Below are 21,475 nucleotides of genomic sequence, written 5' to 3'. Positions count from 1 at the left end.
AGTATAGCTTTTTTTTTTGTCCATGCCACATGGCATGTAGGATCTTAGTTCTCCAACCAGGGATCAACCCTGGGTCCCCTATCTTAACCGCTGAATTGCCAGGGGAAGTCCTGAAAATTGTATTATTTAGGATTACTGCAGTTCTTCACATTTTTAAACCTGTAAAAACATCAGCACATCTTTCACACTGGTGCTCTGTTTTCTTGCTTCAAAGTTTGACTAGAATGTTGCTTTTCTTTTCTTCATTTCAATTATCAACAACCTATCTTAGTTAAGAAAATGGGTGACTCTCTCTCTACCATAACCTCCTCGTATTCTTGGTCCTCCTGATTGTCATCTTCATTTTCATCATCTTCCTCGTCTGGCTCTGGCAAGTCCTCATCGTCATCTAGCTCAGCTAACAGAGTACTGGCACGGCAGCTATCAAGGAAATCTAGAAAACAAAACCAACAATCTTCCTCTTAACACAAGTAACAAAGCATACCAGAGTACCTTGGTGAATCTCTTTTATAATACACAGGTAAAATTCAAAGGTTCAGGTATAAAGGCCACATTTAGTGATGCCACTCTTCTTCTGCCACCACACACAAAGGATGAGTAACAGCAGGAAACAGTCCCAAGCATGGCAGAAAACAACATGGGATAAAGGATGGTAATAAACTAAATCCGTATCCACAAAATCATTTTTCAAAAAGGTCAACAATATGGGATATGTTAAAAAATAAAACCAGCCCTATCACATTTCTCTGTATAAGTCAGTGGAAACACAATGGTGGAAAGAGAACACTTTGGAATCATTAGCTGTGTCAACACGTATCTGTTTGAGTGCCTACTATGTGCCAAGAATTGCATTAGGCACTAGGTATAGGCTGTGAAAAAAGCTAAGCGCTGAAGAATTGATGCTTTTGAACTGTGGTGTTGGAGAAGACTCTTGAGAGTCCCTTGGACTGCAAGGAGATCCAACCAGTCCATCCTAATGGAAACCAGTCCTGGGTGTTCATTAGAAGGACTGATGCTAAAGCTGAAACTCCAATACTTTGGCCTCCTCATGCGAAGAGTTGACTCATTGGAAAAGACCCTAATGCTGGGAGGGATTGGGGGCAGGAGGAGAAGGGGACGACAGAGGATGAGATGGCTGGAAGGCATCACCGACTCGATGGACATGAGTTTTAGTGAATTCCGGAAGTTGGTGATGGACAGGGAGGCCTGGCGTGCTGTGATTCATGGGGTCGCAAACAGTCGGACACGACTGAGTGACTGAACTGAACTGATACATAGTTGTAAACAAGATAGACATGGTATGAACCCCCATGGAGCTTACAGGGGAGACAGACATTTAAAAAGTAAACAAATATATAAACTGTGTGGGAATTCCCTGGTGGTCCAGTGGCTAAAACTCTGTGCTCAAGATACAGGGGGGCTGGGTTTGTTCCCTGGTCAGGGAATTAATTCCCACATGCCACAACCAAGACTCTGCTGCTGCTAAGTCACTTCAGTCGTGTCTGACTCTGTGACCCCAGAGACGGCAGCCCACCAGGCTCCCCCGTCCCTGGGATTCTCCAGGGAAGAACACTGGAGTGGGTTGCCATTTCCTTCTCCAATGCATGAAAGTGAAAAGTGAAAGTGAAGTTGCTCAGTCGTGTCCGATTCTTAGCGACCCCATGGACTGCAGCCTACCAGGCTCCTCCGTCCATGGGATTTTCCAGGCAAAAGTACTGGAGCGGGGTGCCATTGCCTTCTCCGAACTAAGACTCTATGCAGCCAAATAAATAAAAACAAATATTAAAAAAAAAAAAAATATATATATATATATATACACACACTGTGAAAGGGAAAAGAACAGAATGATCAGAAAGAATTGAATTTATCTATGTGACTGGAGAGACTGCTTAATGATAATGACTACTTAAAGATAATGCCTATTTACTATGGAATGATGTTAGGTACAGCTTTATATATCATCCAAATTACCTAGCACATAAAAAGTAAACTTTAATCCCTTTTGTCTGCCTCCTTGTTAGGCTCTCTCCCCTCCATCCTTCAGTGAAGATTAGGTCAAATTTACACTGCCCTACATAATGAAGGTGTTGAGAAGCTGTTCTCCATAGGAACTGAAAATAAAAAGAGGAATAATGGGACTAAAACAGGAGTTTTTTATTGGATCTGGAATTTAAAAAAAAAAAAAAAAACTTCTATGGATAAGAAGGCAGTATATACATTACAAAAAAATATCCAAAAAACAATTTGTAATTATTTAGTAGGAACTTGCATTTAAAGGTTCCTGAACCAAATACAGTTTTTTATGTCTAATAATTATAGAAGACTAAAAATTCAATGCCTTTTACTATAACTTGCCATTGCTTATACGACACATAATGACCTCAGAATATTCACAGCTAAATTGGCAACATTTTTTCCTTAATGACATAAAATAATCTTATAATTAATAGCATCTTAAATTTGATGAAATATATTACCCCTAACCTTTTGGCGCAGCAGTAAAAGAATCCGCCTGCAATGCAGGAGACACGGATTCAACTCCTGGGTCAGAAAGATCCCTTGGGGAAGGAAATGGCAACCCACTCTAGTATTCTAGGCTAGGAATTCCCATGGACAGAGGAGCTTGGCAGGCTACAGTCCATGGAAGTGGCAAAAGAGTCAGACACAACTTAGTGACTAAACAACAAACATGTAAAGTGCCATCCTGCATTTTAGGTAATGGTTCTCACGAATATTATGTGGCAGTACACAAAATAAATTCCATTTTTAGGTTTATTTCTTAAAGGAAAAAATATGTAGGTATATAAATTCCATTTTTCATGTGTTACAATTCACTGAAGTCAGTGGTTTTACTCATCTTCCCTTTTTTATCCTAGTATAAGGATATTATATAAGGCTTCCCTGGTGGCTCAGATGGTAAAGAATCTGCCTGCAATGTAGGAGACATGAGTGATCCCTGGGTTGGGATGATCCCCTGAAGAAGGGAATGGCTACCAACTCCAGTATTCTTGCCTAGAGAATTCCATGGACAGAGGAGCCTGGCAGGCTACAGTCCATAGGGTCGCAAAGAGGCTAACAAAACTAAGCGACTAACATTTTCACTTTACAAGGATAATATATATATTTTAAAAAGCTCCTTATTTCACACATTTGATTATATCACACAATCAAATCATGTCCCTCAAAACATAACACAGTGAAAGTTTGTATATATAGAAATTATTTTATAATGCAGATGTTACTCTGATCCTTCATACAACAGCACTGTCAACGAGTCCTCCAGTTTTAGAAATGCAGAAAAGGAAATTTTAATCACCAAAGAATAATTTTTAAAAGGCAGTCAGTAGCCCTGCGGAGAAGGCAATGGCACCCTACTCCAGTACTCTTGCCTGGAAACTCCCATGGACGGAGGAGCCTGGTGGGCTGCAGTCCATGGGGTCGCTAAGGGTCAGACACGACTGAGCGACTTGACTTTCACTTTTCACTTTCATGCATTGGAGAAGGAAATGGCAACCCTCTCCAGTGTTCTTCCCTGGAGAATCCCAGGGACGGGGGAGCCTGGTGGGCTGCCGTCTATGGTGTCACACAGAGTTGGACACGACTGAAGCGACTTAGCAGCAGCAGCAGCAGTAGCCCTGACTCCTCAATATTCTTTCCCATTAGTATACCTACAACTTTCTTAACCTTCACATGATTTATTAACAGAACTAAAACTTAAAGTTAACATAGTAATAGGGAGAAGCAGAAGGCCTCCAGGAGGAAAACCAAAGTAGAAATGCTTATCTGGTGAATTTACGATACTTTGGTGTATTATCGTCATTTTACTACATACTTATTTAACATATAAAGTGGAAACAGAAATATAATGCTTTTCCTAAAATCACAGATCATCAGATCCAGTTGGTAGCTTGGAATACGAGAGACCATATTCTCAAAAAAATGAAAACATATTAAAATGATGCATACACAAGATAGTACTTAAAATATATCTTCATATAAACTTTTTATATTTGAAATTAACAAAAGTAATTTTGAAAAAAGAACAGGTGATCAAGGATTGTGATAAAGGGTATTCTAAAACAATAATGATGGGAATACAGCCTTTTTGGAAGGAAATTCAACTATTACTCCTTTAGGAATTTACCCTAAGAAAAATACACAAAAATACAAAGGATGCTCACTCGTAACAATGCTGATGGTAATGAAAAACTGTAACTTAAATATCCAATTAATATTAAATAATGATCATACAGTCAAACAGAGGAATATCTGGCAGCCATTCTATGTTGTAGAAACTCACTGAACTATATTAAAATATTTTTACAGTGTACTCAGTGAAAAGAGCTGTCCAGAAAGGATAGAGTTCCTTTTTTCTTAAAGAACAGATATATCAAATGATATGTATCAAATGACAACAATGGTAGGGACTAGATGATTTTTATTTGTTTCAATATTTCCCTTCTATAAAAAATTTTACGGTTCTAATTAGAAACATTTTAATTGAATCACTGACTACATACCACAGTTACATTCAACAATGTAACTATAAAACCTAAGCAAGAACTAATTCATCTGAATATTTCAAATGTCACCTAAATAAATAATAATTTCCAGAAGACTTTGATAACTGTTGTGATACAGTGGTTTATAATAAAATTTGGTCATCTCTGTTCAATACACCGAGTTTTCTTAAACTCTTGGTATTTCCTAAGAGCAACAGAGATGTCGTTTGTTATTTATAACTCGAGTTGTTTTAATGAGGAGACTTTTAGAAAGCCCTTAGGTAATTGAAGGATGGGGCTGGTTGTTAGTGGAACCAACCACAATCAGAGGACTAGAACTTTCATCTCGTCCCTTAGACCTCCAGGGAGAGGAGCTGGAGACTGGTGGCCATACCACCAATGGCTGGTAATTTAATCACTGGTGCTTAAATCATGAAGTCTCCAAAAAATAAAAGCCCTGAAAGGCTGGGGGTTCAGAAAGCTTCCAGGCTGGTAGACATGAACACAATGACAGGCCAGGATGGCTCCTGAATTCCATGGGGATGCCAGGTCCTGTGCTTGGGACCTCCCGGGCTTTACCCTGTGCATCTCTTCCATCTGCCTGTTCCTGAGTTATATATTCTCTTCTTTTTTTGGCCGGATCAAGCATCTTATGGGATCTTGTTCTCAATCCAGGGATGAAACCCTGGCCCCCTGGCAGTGGTAGCATAGAGTCCTAACCATTGGACTACCAGAGTATCCCCTATATATCCTTTTTATAAAAAATCAGTAACCCAGTACATAAAATGTTTTTCTGAGCCCTGTGAGCCACTCCAGCAAATTAATCTAACCCAAAGAGGGAGTTGTGGAAACTTCCAGTTTACAGCCAGTCAGTGAGAAGCACAGGTAACAATCTAGATTTGTGATTAGTGACTAAAGGGGCAAAGGTGAGGGGTGGGCATGTTGGAGATCTGAGACTTTAAGCTGTGGGATCTAATACGATCTCCAGGTAAGCAGGTAATGTCAGAATTGTGGGAGAGCTTTACACACAATTGGTGGTCAGAGGTGCAGAAGTGAAGCTGTCTGTGAGCAGGGTACTGAAAGTACACAAGACACACAGGAGTATTTTTCCTCTTACATTACAATGTACAGACAATTATCAATTTACAAAGCTCATTAATCTATCACACTTCTTTTCTTATAAAGATGTCAAATTATTACGGTTCTTCTAATAAAACTTCACTAGTGACAAAAAGCCAAGAAAAGGATGACACACAGAAGTTCCTAGATGTCTATTTACAACCAGATAATTTAACAGTTCTTCATATCACTTTGAGTTTTTTTATCACATATAAAGCTGCCATATTTATAAGAGAGACTCATCCTTTTCTAATCGAAAATTTAAAACACCCCAGGAGAAAAATGTGATAAAAACATCACCATATAAATATCAATATTTTATACTGTAACTTACCATATAAGGAATATTCTGCTTCCTGACCTGTGTCACTCTCACTGGAGGTTGATGTGAGGCTGGTGGTTAAAGTATTACTTAAAGACTGACCAACTGATAAAACTGTTGTTGCTGTAGCTACATTGCTGCTGCTAGTAACACTGGATGTTGACATAGTCACTGTCGATGTAGTACCGGGTGTGGTCAAATTAGGGAAACTCTGAGCACCCATAAGAGGAGAAGCTAAGGATAAAAACGAAGCGAATTAGTACAAAAAGGGGAGGATTGTGTAAACCTTAGAAAAACTACATTGTATATTTAGAAAAAAGAATGCGGTCATGAAACACTGATTATTAAAAGGCTGAAAAGCAACAACTTTGGGAACCCAACTGAAATCCAACTAGAAGTTCTTGTTTTTATAGTATTATTATTTTTTAGAATGTTAAGCCTAGCTTTTAAAGTAAGTGAAGCAGGCACTGAAATTACTCCCAATGGTATTTTCCAAGGGAATTACTTTGACCCATTGGTAGCTTTAAATAGAATTTAAAACTTTCATAAGCTAGTATCAATTCAGGACCTAAGTAAAAGTTATGCCAGTATTACGCTCCGATTTCAACTGACTCTGATGATAGTTAATAGCCATCTATTTCCTCTTGTAATTAACAATCAGAGGAGTGAAAAACATAAATGTGTTATTTTATTCTTCAGAATTAGAATAAGAGGTTCTTTATCAGGTCCTGATCAGAATTCTTAAAATGTCACAATTCTACAGAACTTAACCTTATATTCCTGAAGTGCTAAACGTGACACAGTTGTATATAACAGGGTTTAATGATCTGGTTAAAGACTAGAGCCAGAACCCACTAAACAAATCCTACTTTGCATCCCTCAGAGTGGAAAAAGCAATGGGTTCTATAAGGAAAAGCTCACTTACTTGCTGTGCTCATCACATTCCTCCCCAAAGTATTAGTGTTGTTATCACTGCTGCTTCGGCTTAGATTCATGTTGTTGGTGGCATTAGTCCGTGCTATGTTTGCCACTCTCCTTACAAAACTCTCCAAGCTAGATGTTTCTCTTGAGGACAGGTTAGGTACACTTGCACTAGAGCTCATAGGGGCCCCGGCAGCCAACAAAGAACTCACTGACAGTCTGTTACTTGCTGAAGAGCTAAGGGGCCGTTGTGAAGCTGCTTCTTTATTAGTTAACTCAGATACTGAACTAACATCAGGAGAACTAACACTAACAATTCCCATGGATATTGCACTAGACTCCCCAGGAGTACGAGCAGAACTATCAGGGCCTAACTTTCTTTCAGCATTTTCACTTCCCGTTTCCGCTGTTAAGGTGCTGGTACTTGCACTGGAAGATGACCCTACTTCTGTTTGAGGGACGTTTTCAGCAGATGAAAGAACAACAATTGGTTCATGGACATCAGCTCCTGAAACTATACTGTGTTCCATTACAATTTCTGATCTCCGTTCCGTTTTGGTCGAACCCAAGCTGATGTCGCTGCTACTGGCCACGCTACACACAGAACTGCTGCTTCCTTTTCTACTTGAGGAGCCTGCAGCAGCAGATGTCTTGTCTGGACAGTTGTTTTTCACCAAGCTGCTCCATGATTGCGTTGTGCCTGAAACAGTGGATGAAACAGGTTTGGGTGATGCCACTGTATCAGGGTCGTACCCTGGTGCAAGCTTGAGGTCAAATTTTCCTTCTGCGCCCATACGGTAAGAGTTTGAGCCACCAGCATCCCAGGTGACATCAATCCAGCCTGGAAAGGGACAGGAGTTTGTGAGACCCAGCAGAAAGCAGATAGGAGCGTGTCAGACAGTAGCTCCACAATATGGGATCAGCTTTTCATCAGCGCTGTACTTCTCTGAATTTCTAGTCATCTAAGGTCTGCCAACTAAAATTGAATCCTTCTGTTTCTCTTATTTCTGAACTGTTTGTTAATATTTAAAAACAACATAAGGGTCACGTTTATAACTACTGGAGTATCTTTCAAGGGGAAGAACCGTTAAAAATCGTAAAAAAGACGGATAAAAATGGTAAACTATTGCAACTTCAGCAAGTATACATGAAATCTAAGTAAAAGCTTTTTTAGTTGCTAAATATGATCATGTGGTCAAATGTTTATAGAAAAAGTGCTGGCTTAACCATTAATTTCTAAGTTTGGGCTAAATCCTATAATTGACGGACAAAATATTCATTTATCACTGTAGAAATTCTAGGCCACTAGCTCAAATAACACTAAGTTAGCATTTCGGTTGTGTTCTCAAAGTTCAGTGGTTACTTGGTTCTCTTATGATTAAAATTAATAAATCTGAATAAGCACAAAATTCTAAAACCAAAATTTTAAAAGTATGCTAAGCTCTTTTATTAGATAGAACCTATATGATAAAGCTAACAACATGAAAAGGACTAGTGAGCATAATATTAAACCTATATTTACTTATACTTGGAAAAAAATACTTCTTTTTTAAAAATGGTAAATAATTTCCAAAAACAAAATAAATTGCCTATTAGAAATAAAATTAGTATAAATTTTACAATCTCATTTTCATGTTATAAGCTAATTACTTCAGGGGGAAAAAAGCACATAAAAATAGTCTTTAAAAACTTTAAAAGTACTTTACACACACACACTCTCTCAGGCATACATGCACACACACATGCCAAGTTCATACATGTTTACAATGAAACTTAGAGGGGTTTAAGTAATATTAAATTACCTGTGGGGATTATCTGCATACAAGTTGTTTGAGAGGAAACTGACTGCCCCAAATCTACATAATCTAGTTTAGATGAGATTTCAATTGCCTCAATCCTTTTAACTATCTCTTCTGCAACATGGAAAAGTGTGAGAAAAGGAAAAGTTCAAAAGCATACCTCAATCCCGAATTAAAATTACATTTGTATCATATTAACTGGTCCCAAAATATACTGATAACTTATTTCATAGCACATGTCAAAATCTGTAACTGTATGTTTTATCTGTTTTACCAGAAAGCATGGGATCGTACTTTTTTGTTGACCACTGCGTATCTGAAGTCTAATAGAGTACCTTTACATAATAGGCACTCATATTTGTGTGATAAATTAAAAAATGGATATTCCTACAAACACAAATGTTCTTAGAAAGGGAAGAGCGTAGAAAAATAACTAATAAATGTAAACCATTCAATTATGCTTCAGAATAATTTAAACACTCTCATCAGTGTTTAAACTGCTCACTGACAGGAACTCAGAAAGGGTACATATCCAAAAGTGGATATTTACAAAACTCTGAAGTCCTCTTTAGATAAAAAGAGTAACAACTAGACATTAATAAAAATGGTTAGCTTAAGTATTTGAAAGCTAAGAATTCTCTATGACGTAACGGTTTTAAGGTATGGCTTTCTGCATTTGTCAGATAAGCAAAAATAAGCCTTTCTTGTATGCTAAATTCTGAAATTAAGATTCCAATTTTCCTATATAGTTGCTTCACTTGACTCCAAACCAAGAAAAACACACAGTGCTTATATATCCCTAAATGGCCACACATTTAAAAGTCAAACATTTTAGGGGAAATAGACTATTAACTAAGTATCATTGAGATGCGCAAAAACAAGAACATTGGAAATTTCTGAATTGAACTATTATTATTCAAGTATTATTATTTTTTATGAATTTTGGCAGCTGCATACATGCTCATTCACTATAAACCTGCTATGATGATAATCTGAAATTAGGGTACAACTAAACAGAAATGCATTTTGTAATGTAATTTCAGGGACAGAATTTTAAATGTAGTAAAATTTAGTAAATGTAGAATTTACTACATTTTAAATGTAGTAAAATGTAGAATTTTAAATGTTTTTTTTTTTTAAAGCAAAAAGAGTTTAAGTAAACAGATGCTTTTATCACAGTTAAGATATCAAGTGTTAGTCATTCTCTTAAGCATTGTCAATTTTATTATCTTTTGGTGTAAACTGACAATATGAACATTTTATTTTTTAAATGGTAGGCAAAATTCATAAGACCCACCACTGGTTAGGCAAATTATCCACTAATAAATGAGCCTTTTAGGTTATAAGAAAAAAATCTAGCCACTATAGTTCCTTCTGGGAGTTAATAGCATAAAGTGGGTATGAACTTCCTTAAAATCTACAGAATCAAAAGTTAAAATGAACTGGATTTTAAAAAATATTGCTTACGGAACACGAAAGTTTAATATCCCAAAGAAAAACTGGTAGACTGAGAAACATTTTGAAATATAATTAACTAATAAATGAAAATGCTACAATTTTTGTTCTGTACTTTACTGAAAAATGTTTAACTTAAAAACATTAATGCTTTTTCTTCTATATGACTTATAATTGAACAAAAAATTTTTGCCTGATTCTTGTGAGGCTAACAAGATAAAGAAAAGCATAAGAAATTTAGATCAATGGAAACTTATGAATAATAAACTAAAAAAAAAGATACAAAAGGAGCAGAAAAATATGTCTTTTAGGGTATTCACCTTATACTAACTTATTCATAAAAATTACTTCAAATTATTAGCAGTAAGTTTTGAGTCAAAACCTAAGAATTAAAAACTTTTCCACTATCTAAGTAAATGATTTTTCCATTTTAACATAAAACCAATAGATTGGTTCTTCTTATTATTCCTGGAACATTTATTCAATTTATAAACTACCTCAAAATAACAAAACAAAAATATTTTGTGATGTAAATACTCGATTTCTACATTACAAACGCTAAGCACCTACTCACCATTATGCAGTTCTCCTGTGACGGTGCCTTCTCCCTGTGGGCTGCCATCCTGATCACGCCATTTCCAATCAAGGCCTCTGATCACACGAGCCCCTGGAACCATGTACTTCAGTACCTGGGAGCGAACTAGACGTCTCTGTCGTCTAAGATTAGCTTCTGCTTCCTTAGCTGCTTTTCCTATAACGTTGAAATTAGAGAAATACAGTCAAAGTCACCTTCTACAATTGTTTTAGTAAGTTAGAAAAACCTACTGTTCTCTCTTTACCTAGCTGATCTTCACATACTCCATTTACAGTGCCATAAAGTTCAAATCCAGATAGTGAGAGATAGTGGGTCTGTCCACTTGCATTCTTTCCCATCTGTTTAATTCTCACATGTCGCCACCCTTGTTTCTCATCCTTCGGTGGATCAAGAGGCCAGGTGGCTGTTGACCTGTGAATTTTAGGGAAAATATTACATAATATATGAAAAATATGCTTAAGGTAGCAAAGATATTTTTTACATAATAGAAAATTATGTGAAAAATAAAGTAACTTTCATGTTCAGCCAACAGTTTGTTACACAAAATTCAAGAAATCAAAGAAGAAAAATAGCAGTTAAGAAAATGAAAAATGAAATGTTAAATGTATATGATTAATTTGACTCATAACTCTAAAAGATTTATAATTAATAAAATCCAAAGAAATAAAAAATTTTATGAGTAACAAATCTCTTTATGATAAAAAAGATATTTAATTTTTTGCAAAATTTTAAATGATATTAAAACAGCAACTTTAAAGCTTGAAAATATTACCTATTAATCATGTTAAGAAGCTCCCTCCATACATCAAATACACAAAATAATTTAATCTACACTCTATCTACTCCTCAAAATGTGCCACAATATACAATTAAACAGTATTAGAACTAAATTTTTTAGAAACATAATGCTGACTTTCTGCCTGTAAAAAAACATACATATGATCAATATATAAAATTTAGGAAAACAGATACATAAAATAAGACAAATCAATAGTCACTGTTAATTTGTCAAACATTTCACATACATTGTGTGAATAAATGGGTAGTTTAGTTAAAAAGTTAATTCTTCTTTTTTTTGCTTTTATCAGTGTGCTATATACACATATATACAGCTATGTATCAACTTCTTTTTAAATAAGTTCAGCTTCTACTAAAGTTTAAAGAATTTGATGGCTTTCATAAAGTCATTTTTCAAAGTTTTAACACCTAAATTATAGTATCAAGTGGTATTTTTAGCAAGAAAATCTTGTTTCAGTATCTCATAAAATAGAGAGCTCTAAAAGGATACAGTTATGAAAATAAACAAAGCTCTTTACTGAGTTTTCCAATTTACAAAGACTCCTCAACTAACCCTGGTTCATTGAGACTGCAGTCATCAACATGGGTATACAAAGAAGTCCAGTTCTGTCCATCTTTGGATACCTGGAAAACCCAATTTCTCAGTGCAGACCTTCCATAACCACGAGCATGACGAAGTGTATATGCTGATGGTATCACCCAAAGACCCAGATCTATGGCAAACCAGGCATTCTTATCATCATTGCTATGACAATTTAAAGCTGAATTGTCACGACTCAGTATGTCTTCTAAGCGGCCATAAGGTAGATTGCGTCCTTCTGATGATGTTACTACTACAAGTCCATAAGCAGCTGGATTAACCCATTCATATGCAGTTCTACAAAAAAACAAAGAAAATACTCTTAAACAGTGTTAACAGTTAACACTTTTAAAATAACTGCATTTGTTCAGACTACTTTTTTTCCACATAAAATTATATTAAGAAAAATTCTATATTTAATAATTTAAGCAACTTTTCTTCATAAGAGAAAAATTTGGATGGTCTTAAATTTAACCTAAAAGATGAAATTCCTAGAACGACAGAATATTCAGGGTGGTTTCTACTACCTAGATTTCTTTTCCAGGTGAATATTTTCAATCTACATTAAACAGAGTGACTTACTTGGCATTTGTTCCAATCCAGTAAATGATTCCATTTTCATCAAAATCATGCTGGTGTCGAAATACAAAATTTTGGCCTTCTCTTAATTTTCGAACAAAAACAAATGAAGATCGGTCAAAATCGTACCACTGCTTTGCTACCTAACCAAAGAAAATATGGAAGACACCTTAATGATGATATTTTGAAGTTCACTGCCCACTTCGTAACTAACCCTTTAATGTGATTTTTTAAAATAATCAATATTCATTAAAAAATACTTGAAAAAGAAAAATAACTAGAAAATTCCCTAACCATAGCACTCCACTATTAATATCAGAGTATTTCTTTAGTCTATTATTTCAACAGACAGAGTAAAACAAAGTCTCAATAACTGTACAAAAACATTTTTCTCTTATCAGTCTGTATATTATGATAGCCAAATAACAGTCAAACTAATTGAAATAATTACCAAATTGATATTCCTTTACTTATTAGCATTAAGTTTTTGCTCATTGTTTTAGTAGAACAAATAACTATAATAGACATCTTTATGAAGAAACCATTTATAGTCTAAACATTATTTTCTAAAATGGAATTCCCAAATCACTTTTCTAAAGGGCTAAACCACAGCAAAAAAAGCTTATTTCACATCATGTGCTTGCTAGAAACTCACCATTTTTAAGAGATACTGTTCCAGAGATTCAACTGTAGCTAAGGGTTCCATCTTCAACATTCTGCCAGTCCTGTCTATTAATGCAGTTTCACCAGGAGCACGTTCCAACCGAAATCTTAATCTTCTTGTAAGTATCTACACAGAAATGATTAAAATGCTTCAGGGAACACTGTGCTTTTATCTTAACATTTTGAAAATGAGAAATGTTACATAACACAGCAATTGAGATTAATAAAGTATAGCCATAAAGGGAGTTAACAGTATCTGTTTCCTACTATATGTTTTAAAGAGGTTCACTGAATAAGTAATATTTTCAAGAAACAAACTACTTATCTCTAAACAACTTCAAACATACATGGTTTAAATAAAATTATTATAAATCACTTAACAGATTAACAGAAATATCACAGCCTTAACTGATAACTCGCAATTTTCCAAGTAAGTTATAAAAAGCAGCTAATTAACTTATGCTATTAAAGTGAGAATATATTAAATCATCTATGGCTAGTAAACTGAAAAAATGACATTTTAATAGCTTCCAATCCAATGTTTCAGTAAATAAAACAAGTATGTGCTTCATTTCTGTATAAATTTTAACTAATTTCTATAGCCACAGAATTAAACATTTATATGTACATTTGGGGAGCATTTTAGACTACAAAATTAACAGAGGGCACATCCCTAGCTTTCCTGTCTTTGTATCTTGCACAGTCTCCTGAAATGATATACATACAATAAAAGATGCTGGTGGTCCTATGATTGTATAAGCTGGGAAATCTCCAGTCTTTGAGACTATTTCTATCTCATTCACCTATCAAAGATAAAACCTTTAAAATAATAGACAAAAATCCCCTTGTTCCTCTATAACGTTCTGTTTGAAGTAAAGCAAAAAGTAGATCTCTACAACTTATTTAATATATGTACCATGTCGGATATAGTAACAATACTGTAACTCTCTGAACAAGCTTTCTAGCCTGGAAATCTAGTGCCTCTGGTAACATAATGGGTTCTTGAGGGAACGCTAAGTTTTTTCTACTGAGTAGACATTGTTAGTGCAAATATAGTTTTTTAGTCACTTATTAAAGGCTGTATCTAAAAGAATCTATTTGATTCAGAGAAATGCAAAAAAGGTCAAATAAAGCAAGACTCAAGCCCAAATAACCTGTAAGTAAATACTAAAGTAACCTACAGAAAAGGTAAAGATCTGTTTTGGGATATTAGCAGTAAGAATATTTGTTTTTTTGTTCATATTGGGATACTAGATGCTAACATAAGGATAATTTAATGAATTAATAAGAAAGACAACCAAATAATACTTAAGAAGAAAACAGGCTTTTTATGAAATCATGTGATAATGGCAGATTTCCAAAAGAATCAATAGAAACAGCTAAGGAAGGCCATCTCTACTCAGTGACATACAGAAAACAATAAAAAAAAAAAAAGTGCCTGAAACATTTTCACATTTTCTTACATGCTGAGTTACACACAGAGACGAAGGGACTTAATTCATAAACAGATGGGACTTAACACTAGAACAAAAGGATTTTCTTTTTTGTTTTCCAACTGAGAGTGTCATTTTCCACTTATGATCTATTAAATATGGTTTACTACTAACAATAAACATTGAAATACCAATACATTCAAGAGTCATTAAAAAGAACAATCAAAAGGTACTGAGGGTTGAAGAATTTAACTACTAAGCAAGCATTAAACAATTATTTGTTTATCACAATTTGTTTAAACAATCACAATCTTTCTTTAATAAAATATAACATATTTTTTGTTTTGTTTTTTTTTTTAAGAAAAGTAAGACTGCTTCTAAATGCATTTAGCAATAACAGCAACTGCATTTTCATGGTTACCTGGAGGTTATAAGTGGATCCTGGTGTATCATACAAATGGAGAGGTAGACGTTCAATAGACTCTAGTACAGCTATTAACTTTCGGATTAATGCAACGGCTGGTCGGCTAGGAAAACAAGTAATTGTTAAGAACTTCCACACAAGTTCAAACTAAAGTTCATACAGGATCTGCAACAGCCAACCTCATACAGACCCCTACTTTCTGTATTAATGCAAAGTGAAATCTAGTTTTGCATTAGACTATAACTGAGTAAACAAAGATAATCTCATAACTCAATTTCTTTACTTACTAAACTATTTCATTTTTCATATGAAACTTTCACAACTGCATTCAAAGTAATGCATAATTTAATGTGCATTTTATTTTTTAAAGTTTAAACAATTTTATTATATAATATTTGATACATAGAATATATAAAGCAATGAAGTTTGGAAAATGATAGTATTGTTAGCAAGGCAACACTGGTAAAATATTTCTGGAAAATAACATGACAAGTTATATCAAGAAGTTTTAAAAATTCATCAACTCACTAAAACTATTTAAAGCAATTTATATAAAAAGACATTTCCACCAAGACAAGTATATTTCAGTATTAGCAATAATTTGCAAAGAGTTAGTATGTTTAACAGACTAATGTTTCAATAAACGATTGTATGTCCATATAATATAATACACACTCATTTAAAATGGTATTTAAAAGTAATGGAATTGAATTTCATTTATTATTTTAAAAATTCAATCACATTCAAAAGTAAATAAAATCATAAAATGAACCTTTATCAACTCACAACCCAGCTCAACAGTTACATATTAATGGCCAATTGATTTCTAGCTATATCCCCAATCATTTCTCCCCTTTCCATGTATTTTGAAGAAAATGTCAAGGCATTTCACCCAGAAATACTCTTGAGTATGTACCTCTACAGAAGGAGTTTTAAAAAATAAAATGATATCACCACCACACCTAAAAGGAATGAATACTTACTACTTAATATCATCAAATATATAATCAGTGTTTAGATGTCCAGTTGTATCTTAAAGATTATCTAATTTAAATAAGTGGTCAGCTGCATTCACAGCAGACATGGATATTTTTCCTTTATTCCATTAGATTAAAAGATACTTTTTAAAAATCTTTCCTTTTTTATATATTTATAAGTTACTCTTGTACTGAATAAAAAAGTTCCTATTTTGTATATGAACACTATAATAGACCATTTCAAAGGAAACCTATCAACTTACAAACACTTCAAACATGAAATTAGAAGAAATCTGGGGACTTACCTTTCATCATCTTCATTTTCACTAAAGGCTGTTTTAAAAACATTTATTCTTTCTACCAGTTGACTACAATCTTGTTTCATATCTAAATCCATGCTCTTAAAAAAAAAAAAAAAGTTTTATGGCTGATATTGAAATTAATAAAAAAATGCCAAATATGAATATTAATATACATTACAAAATTATCAATGCAATCTAAGGAAATCATTATTTTCTTTCAATTAAAATTTTTTATTATATGACCAGTAGATCGTAGCTAATATCTTCAATGTTATAATGGATAGCAATTACATTCCTTTCCTCAAAGTGTATACAAGCTACTTTCAGATTATTTATGAACATTTTACATTTAACAGTACTACTTATCTTAATTAGTATTAGAAAAAATATGACTGGTATATCAAAAAAATGATTTCATAGACATTAAGTCATATAAAGTGATGATATATCAAGATAATTTTAATAAAGTAAAAAATTTTATCACAATAAAGAGATATTAACACAGACTAAACTGAAGGGACACATAAGGCTACTGGTAAATATTGATACCTGTCAAATATTCACATGAACTTCCTAAACTGTCATTGCTCATAACTTAATCTTATCCAAATATTTTAGGTATTTAAAAAGGCCTACAGACTAACTATTTTACAAAAGTTATGAGGAAATCAGAGCAGTGAATAATGTTAAAGCGTTTTTTTCAAACAAATCTTGAATAAATTATAATCAGGCAACTAAAAACAATCCAAACTCAATTGTTTAATTCAACTGGCTCAAACTACTGATAAAACTTAATGGCTGGAGAAATTATAGATGTTAACATTTACTACAGTTTTTAATACTCCTTGATAAAATAAAGTAAACCTTGCTCTGCCAAAAGTGTAGCTACAAATAATTCTCTAATTATACACTTCATTCTGTACTACTTACATTGTTTAAAACAGTAAGAAGCGCTTGCACCAAGCCACTACTGCACATCTCATATGGAGAAATTGTGTTTTCATCCTTCAAAAGTACAATCAGATTTTCTAAAGCTGTCTTCATTAAATCTCTCCAAGTGTTCTCACTCTCAATACACTAAAAGAAAAAAGAAATTTTAAATACGGATGATGAAAAAAACCAACAGGTCTTAATATACTTAATTTATCAGAACATCAATTACCATGAAATTAGACATTAAACAAGATTAAGAAATTCAAATTATTAATGCAAATTTTCTCTACCAGACTTGGCACCCTCTTTTGTAAAGGGCTGATTATAAATATCTTAGGCTCCACAGGCCATGTATCTTGGTCACACCTGTTTAATTCTGTCATTGTAGCCACTATAGCAGTTACAGACAATGGGAAATAAATGAGTGTGGCTGTGTGCAATAAAACTACTACAGAAAAACAATTTTACACATTCATATAATTTTCAGAAATCATGAAATGTTGTTATTATTTTTGGTACGTGTTCAACCATTTAGAAACAAAACCATACAAAATTTAACCCACGGGTGATAATTTGCTGACTCCCTAATCAATATCCAAATAGTAAAGATAAAGAAGAAAAATTAAGATCACTGCGTGTCATAAAATCTACAGGCTAACATACTTGTCTATTTGTATGAAGTTCCCAAGATGACTCTAACTGAGTTGCTATGTTTCTGAGGGTTACCACTACTCCACGAGGCATGCTTTCAACAGCTTTAAAGTGGTCGTCATATAAATCTCGAGCCATAGTTCGTACCTACCAAAATAAAAATAGTAAATGTGAACTTTTACTACAATTAATAATTTTACCAAATCTTCCTTTTAAATATATAACCTTTAAAGTTAAGATGTTTGGCTAGTTTCAAGATTCAAAAAATGTTACTACTTCTATCCATGTACATCAAAAAGATGTAATGGTTAAAAAACCACTCTAGCAGATTTTAGGCAACTCAAAGAACATGTAATTTTAATTTTTGGTTATTCAAACTTTATGTTCATATACTAAATAGAAGCTTATTTCATTTAAATAAAATTAAAGCTATAAAAGGTACCTCTGCTCTTTTTTAACAATCTGTTTGATAGTGAGCCAATTAGAAAATACAAATAAGCAAAAATAAAAGGAGAGAAAAAAGAAAAGAAAATTAAGCCATCTATAATTCCATCAACTGAAGTTGAACCTTTTAACATTCCAGGGTATATTTTAACTTGATATGTCTTTCTTCTATTTACATTATATTATTCACACAAAATATGATGCTCATGTATTTATATATTACATCAAGAGCAAGAATGACTATTGTCAGTTTGGGCACTAATTACCTCTCATTTAAATTAAAGTAATATTATTTGAGAAAGGAACCCACACATGTCCAAGGCTTGGGTCTGATGAAATTTTGTACATAACACTGTTTTTATGATTTATTACGATTTCATTTATATCACAAACTAACCTAGCATAGCTCTAATGTTAATAGAAAAAATTTTGCTCTCTACATAAATTAATAATATGTTACTATTCTATTTTAGTATGCCTCTCAGAATTAAAAGGTAAGTAAGTTCTGAATATCAGGCAACAGTGAAGAAACTATTCCTTTATAAACAGTATTAAGAAATAAAAACAGGTTAAAACTGTGTGTATACAAAATTATTTTTTATATTTTATCTACTTTATAATAAAATTATTTTTACCTAAAGTTAGTATATTTTGATAGATACAGCTTTCACACACACAAGAATAACCACATGATCACTGAGTTACTACTGATTTCAAGAAACTGAATGAATAATTGTATTTTTTTTTTTTTTAAGAAAATTAAATTAGAGGACTGAGACTATGCTCTCTTTGATTTACTTTTCTTTTGTATTATAAAGCTCATGTCCCTGTGAGTTAATCTAGATTTGGGTGGTTAATAAAATTTCCTGGTGGCTCAGATGGTAAAGAATCTGCCTGCACAATGCAGCAGACCCAGGTTCAATCCCTGGGTTGAAAAGATCCCGTGGAGACGGGAATGGCAACACACTCCAATATTCTTGCTTGGAAAATTCCATGGAGAGATACAGTCCATAAGTCGCAAAGAGTCAGATACAACTGAGCAACTAACATTTTCACATTTTATTCCAAAAAACTCCTGAGATAGCTGAGTGGTAGTTTATAAAGAATTTAAGAGTTGAGCTTCATCATTTGAGAATTTCATACCTATGAAATCAACTAGTCACTCAAATTTATTTGTAATCCACAAATCAATACTTGTAGCACTTTTCACAGTTATTTGTGGGCATGTGTATGCAGCCCAGCAAAAACTTAAAAAATGTGACCACAGCCTCACAGGAACCTACACCTGTTATTTCTCCAAGAAGCAATTCACGGAAACTTTATAGAACATAACTACCATGAAAAAAGTAAATTGTATTTAGTCCAAATTCCTTTTACCATACAATGGCTACCTTCAATTGAGATATTTCTTCCTCAAATGCCCTTAAGATATCCTGAATTGGAAGGAATCTGTAGCTTCACAGTCTACATTTACAACTGGAAATTATTATATGTAATAATTAATGTCTTCATAAATTATATACAGTGCTTCTAGTAAAATCCCTTACTACTATTTCTATGGCCAAAGCCATGCAAACACAAGTACCCTCCCATCTCAATCACTCAAAGGCATTCTTTACATACTGTATGAAAAAATTGTATCATTATTATATGTAAAATAAAAATGTGTCATCAGAAGATAATGAATCTAACTATGAGATTTTACTTTCTTTTTTAAAAATAAAAAAATTCAATAACAATTGATATGTCAGATGGAGACATAGTAGATTTATTAAAAAATGCATACTAAATGGACAGAATTTAAAAATTAGTAATATGAGTCAATAACATTTGCTTCTGTATCTTTTTGAGAGGTGACTTCATCTAAGATGGCCATTAAACTAAGTATCAAATTATCTGGGTCTAGATCCAGGAATTCAAACTGCTTCATCACAAAGTATTTAATCAGGATTACGAAATATAATAATGCATATTCAATCCCCCTGTATCACTAAAAATACAACTATCATTAATTAAAGCATAAGTTTAAAGCTTTGGTGACATTAAAAACTTAAGATGATTTTAAAATAATTTAGATTTTATTCTTTATCTCATCAATTTTATTTCTATTTTAATATTGGTGTTTAGTGTATATACAGAAAATAACTAAATGTATACATATTATGAAAAGTAAGATAATGAGCACTGAAAAAGGAAAACTAAAAATACATTAGACTAGGGTAGCCTATGTTATATGCCTCAGTTTCTGAACTGCCAATAATCTACCTCTAAAACCCTATGTCAGTGTAAAAGACAAAAAAATCAAACTCTACAAATTTACCTTTTGCTTAGTTTTTTCTAATTTAGATTTTAGTTTTCTTCCTCTTTTGCCAGTCCAGCCAGTCACAAATTCTGAACCTTAAAAAGAAAAAAAAAAAAGACATTCCACAGAATGTATTTTGTGAAATTTAACAATTTATGTGCAATTTAACATATTCATTCATTCTTATTCTGCTGAACTGACATACCTACATACTTACCCAGAGAAGTTTCTGCAGTAAATGAATGCCTGGTTCCTCTATTAGATTCAAACACAAATCCAGGTAAATCTTCTTTCAATACTGTTGCTTGCTGGCCATCTGAGTTATGAATAGCAATTTCTCCTTCTTTCAAACATGTTAGTGACCAATTCCCTACGGTGAGTTTAGTGGGTCCTGGTGCTGAGAGTATAGGTTGACTTGAAGTAGATGGCTTTACTTGGCCTCGTGCTCTTTGTAACTTCTCTAAGAATTCACTTCTACTTTCTGTAAAGACAAAATGTTTGTTTTAAAACTTCATTCCTTTCAAATATACCATTAAAAAAATGAAACCACCTACTGGAATATCAGTTTTATTAAAAAAATAAATTCACTAAAGTTTTGTTCTTTGATATACTCTTACTAAATTGCTATTATTTAGGTTCAGGCATAAAAATAATCCTCTGGCCAAAATTTTTTGAA

The 21,475-nt window shown here is 33.3% G+C and overlaps 1 protein-coding gene across 6 annotated transcripts in view; it reads right to left on the bottom strand.

Moving 5' to 3' along the window:
• Positions 1 to 21,475, bottom strand: part of HECTD1 (HECT domain E3 ubiquitin protein ligase 1) — a 75,828-nt gene that overhangs the window by 18,765 nt on the left and 35,588 nt on the right. For 3 of the 6 annotated variants that reach the window (XM_025271334.3, XM_025271337.3, XM_006056604.4), the window contains exons 14-27: positions 21,017 to 21,280; positions 20,818 to 20,894; positions 18,066 to 18,200; positions 17,400 to 17,546; positions 16,473 to 16,567; positions 15,188 to 15,293; positions 13,326 to 13,460; positions 12,674 to 12,813; positions 12,065 to 12,388; positions 10,958 to 11,124; positions 10,693 to 10,869; positions 6,869 to 7,705; positions 5,956 to 6,177; positions 300 to 433 (exon numbers count right to left, since the gene is read on the bottom strand). In XM_025271334.3, the coding sequence (XP_025127119.1) occupies positions 300 to 433; positions 5,956 to 6,177; positions 6,869 to 7,705; positions 10,693 to 10,869; positions 10,958 to 11,124; positions 12,065 to 12,388; positions 12,674 to 12,813; positions 13,326 to 13,460; positions 15,188 to 15,293; positions 16,473 to 16,567; positions 17,400 to 17,546; positions 18,066 to 18,200; positions 20,818 to 20,894; positions 21,017 to 21,280 (2,960 nt within the window). The remainder of the gene's footprint in view (positions 1 to 299; positions 434 to 5,955; positions 6,178 to 6,868; positions 7,706 to 10,692; positions 10,870 to 10,957; positions 11,125 to 12,064; positions 12,389 to 12,673; positions 12,814 to 13,325; positions 13,461 to 15,187; positions 15,294 to 16,472; positions 16,568 to 17,399; positions 17,547 to 18,065; positions 18,201 to 20,817; positions 20,895 to 21,016; positions 21,281 to 21,475) is intronic. The other 3 variants (XM_025271335.3, XM_025271336.3, XM_025271338.3) reach the window with 3 other exon arrangements.

The sequence above is a fragment of the Bubalus bubalis genome, chromosome 20 (genome assembly GCF_019923935.1).
Source record: "Bubalus bubalis isolate 160015118507 breed Murrah chromosome 20, NDDB_SH_1, whole genome shotgun sequence".
In the NCBI taxonomy this organism is placed as follows: Eukaryota; Metazoa; Chordata; class Mammalia; order Artiodactyla; family Bovidae; genus Bubalus; species Bubalus bubalis.
Note: the sequence above shows the minus strand (reverse complement) of the source record. Positions and strands in the feature narration are given on the sequence as shown.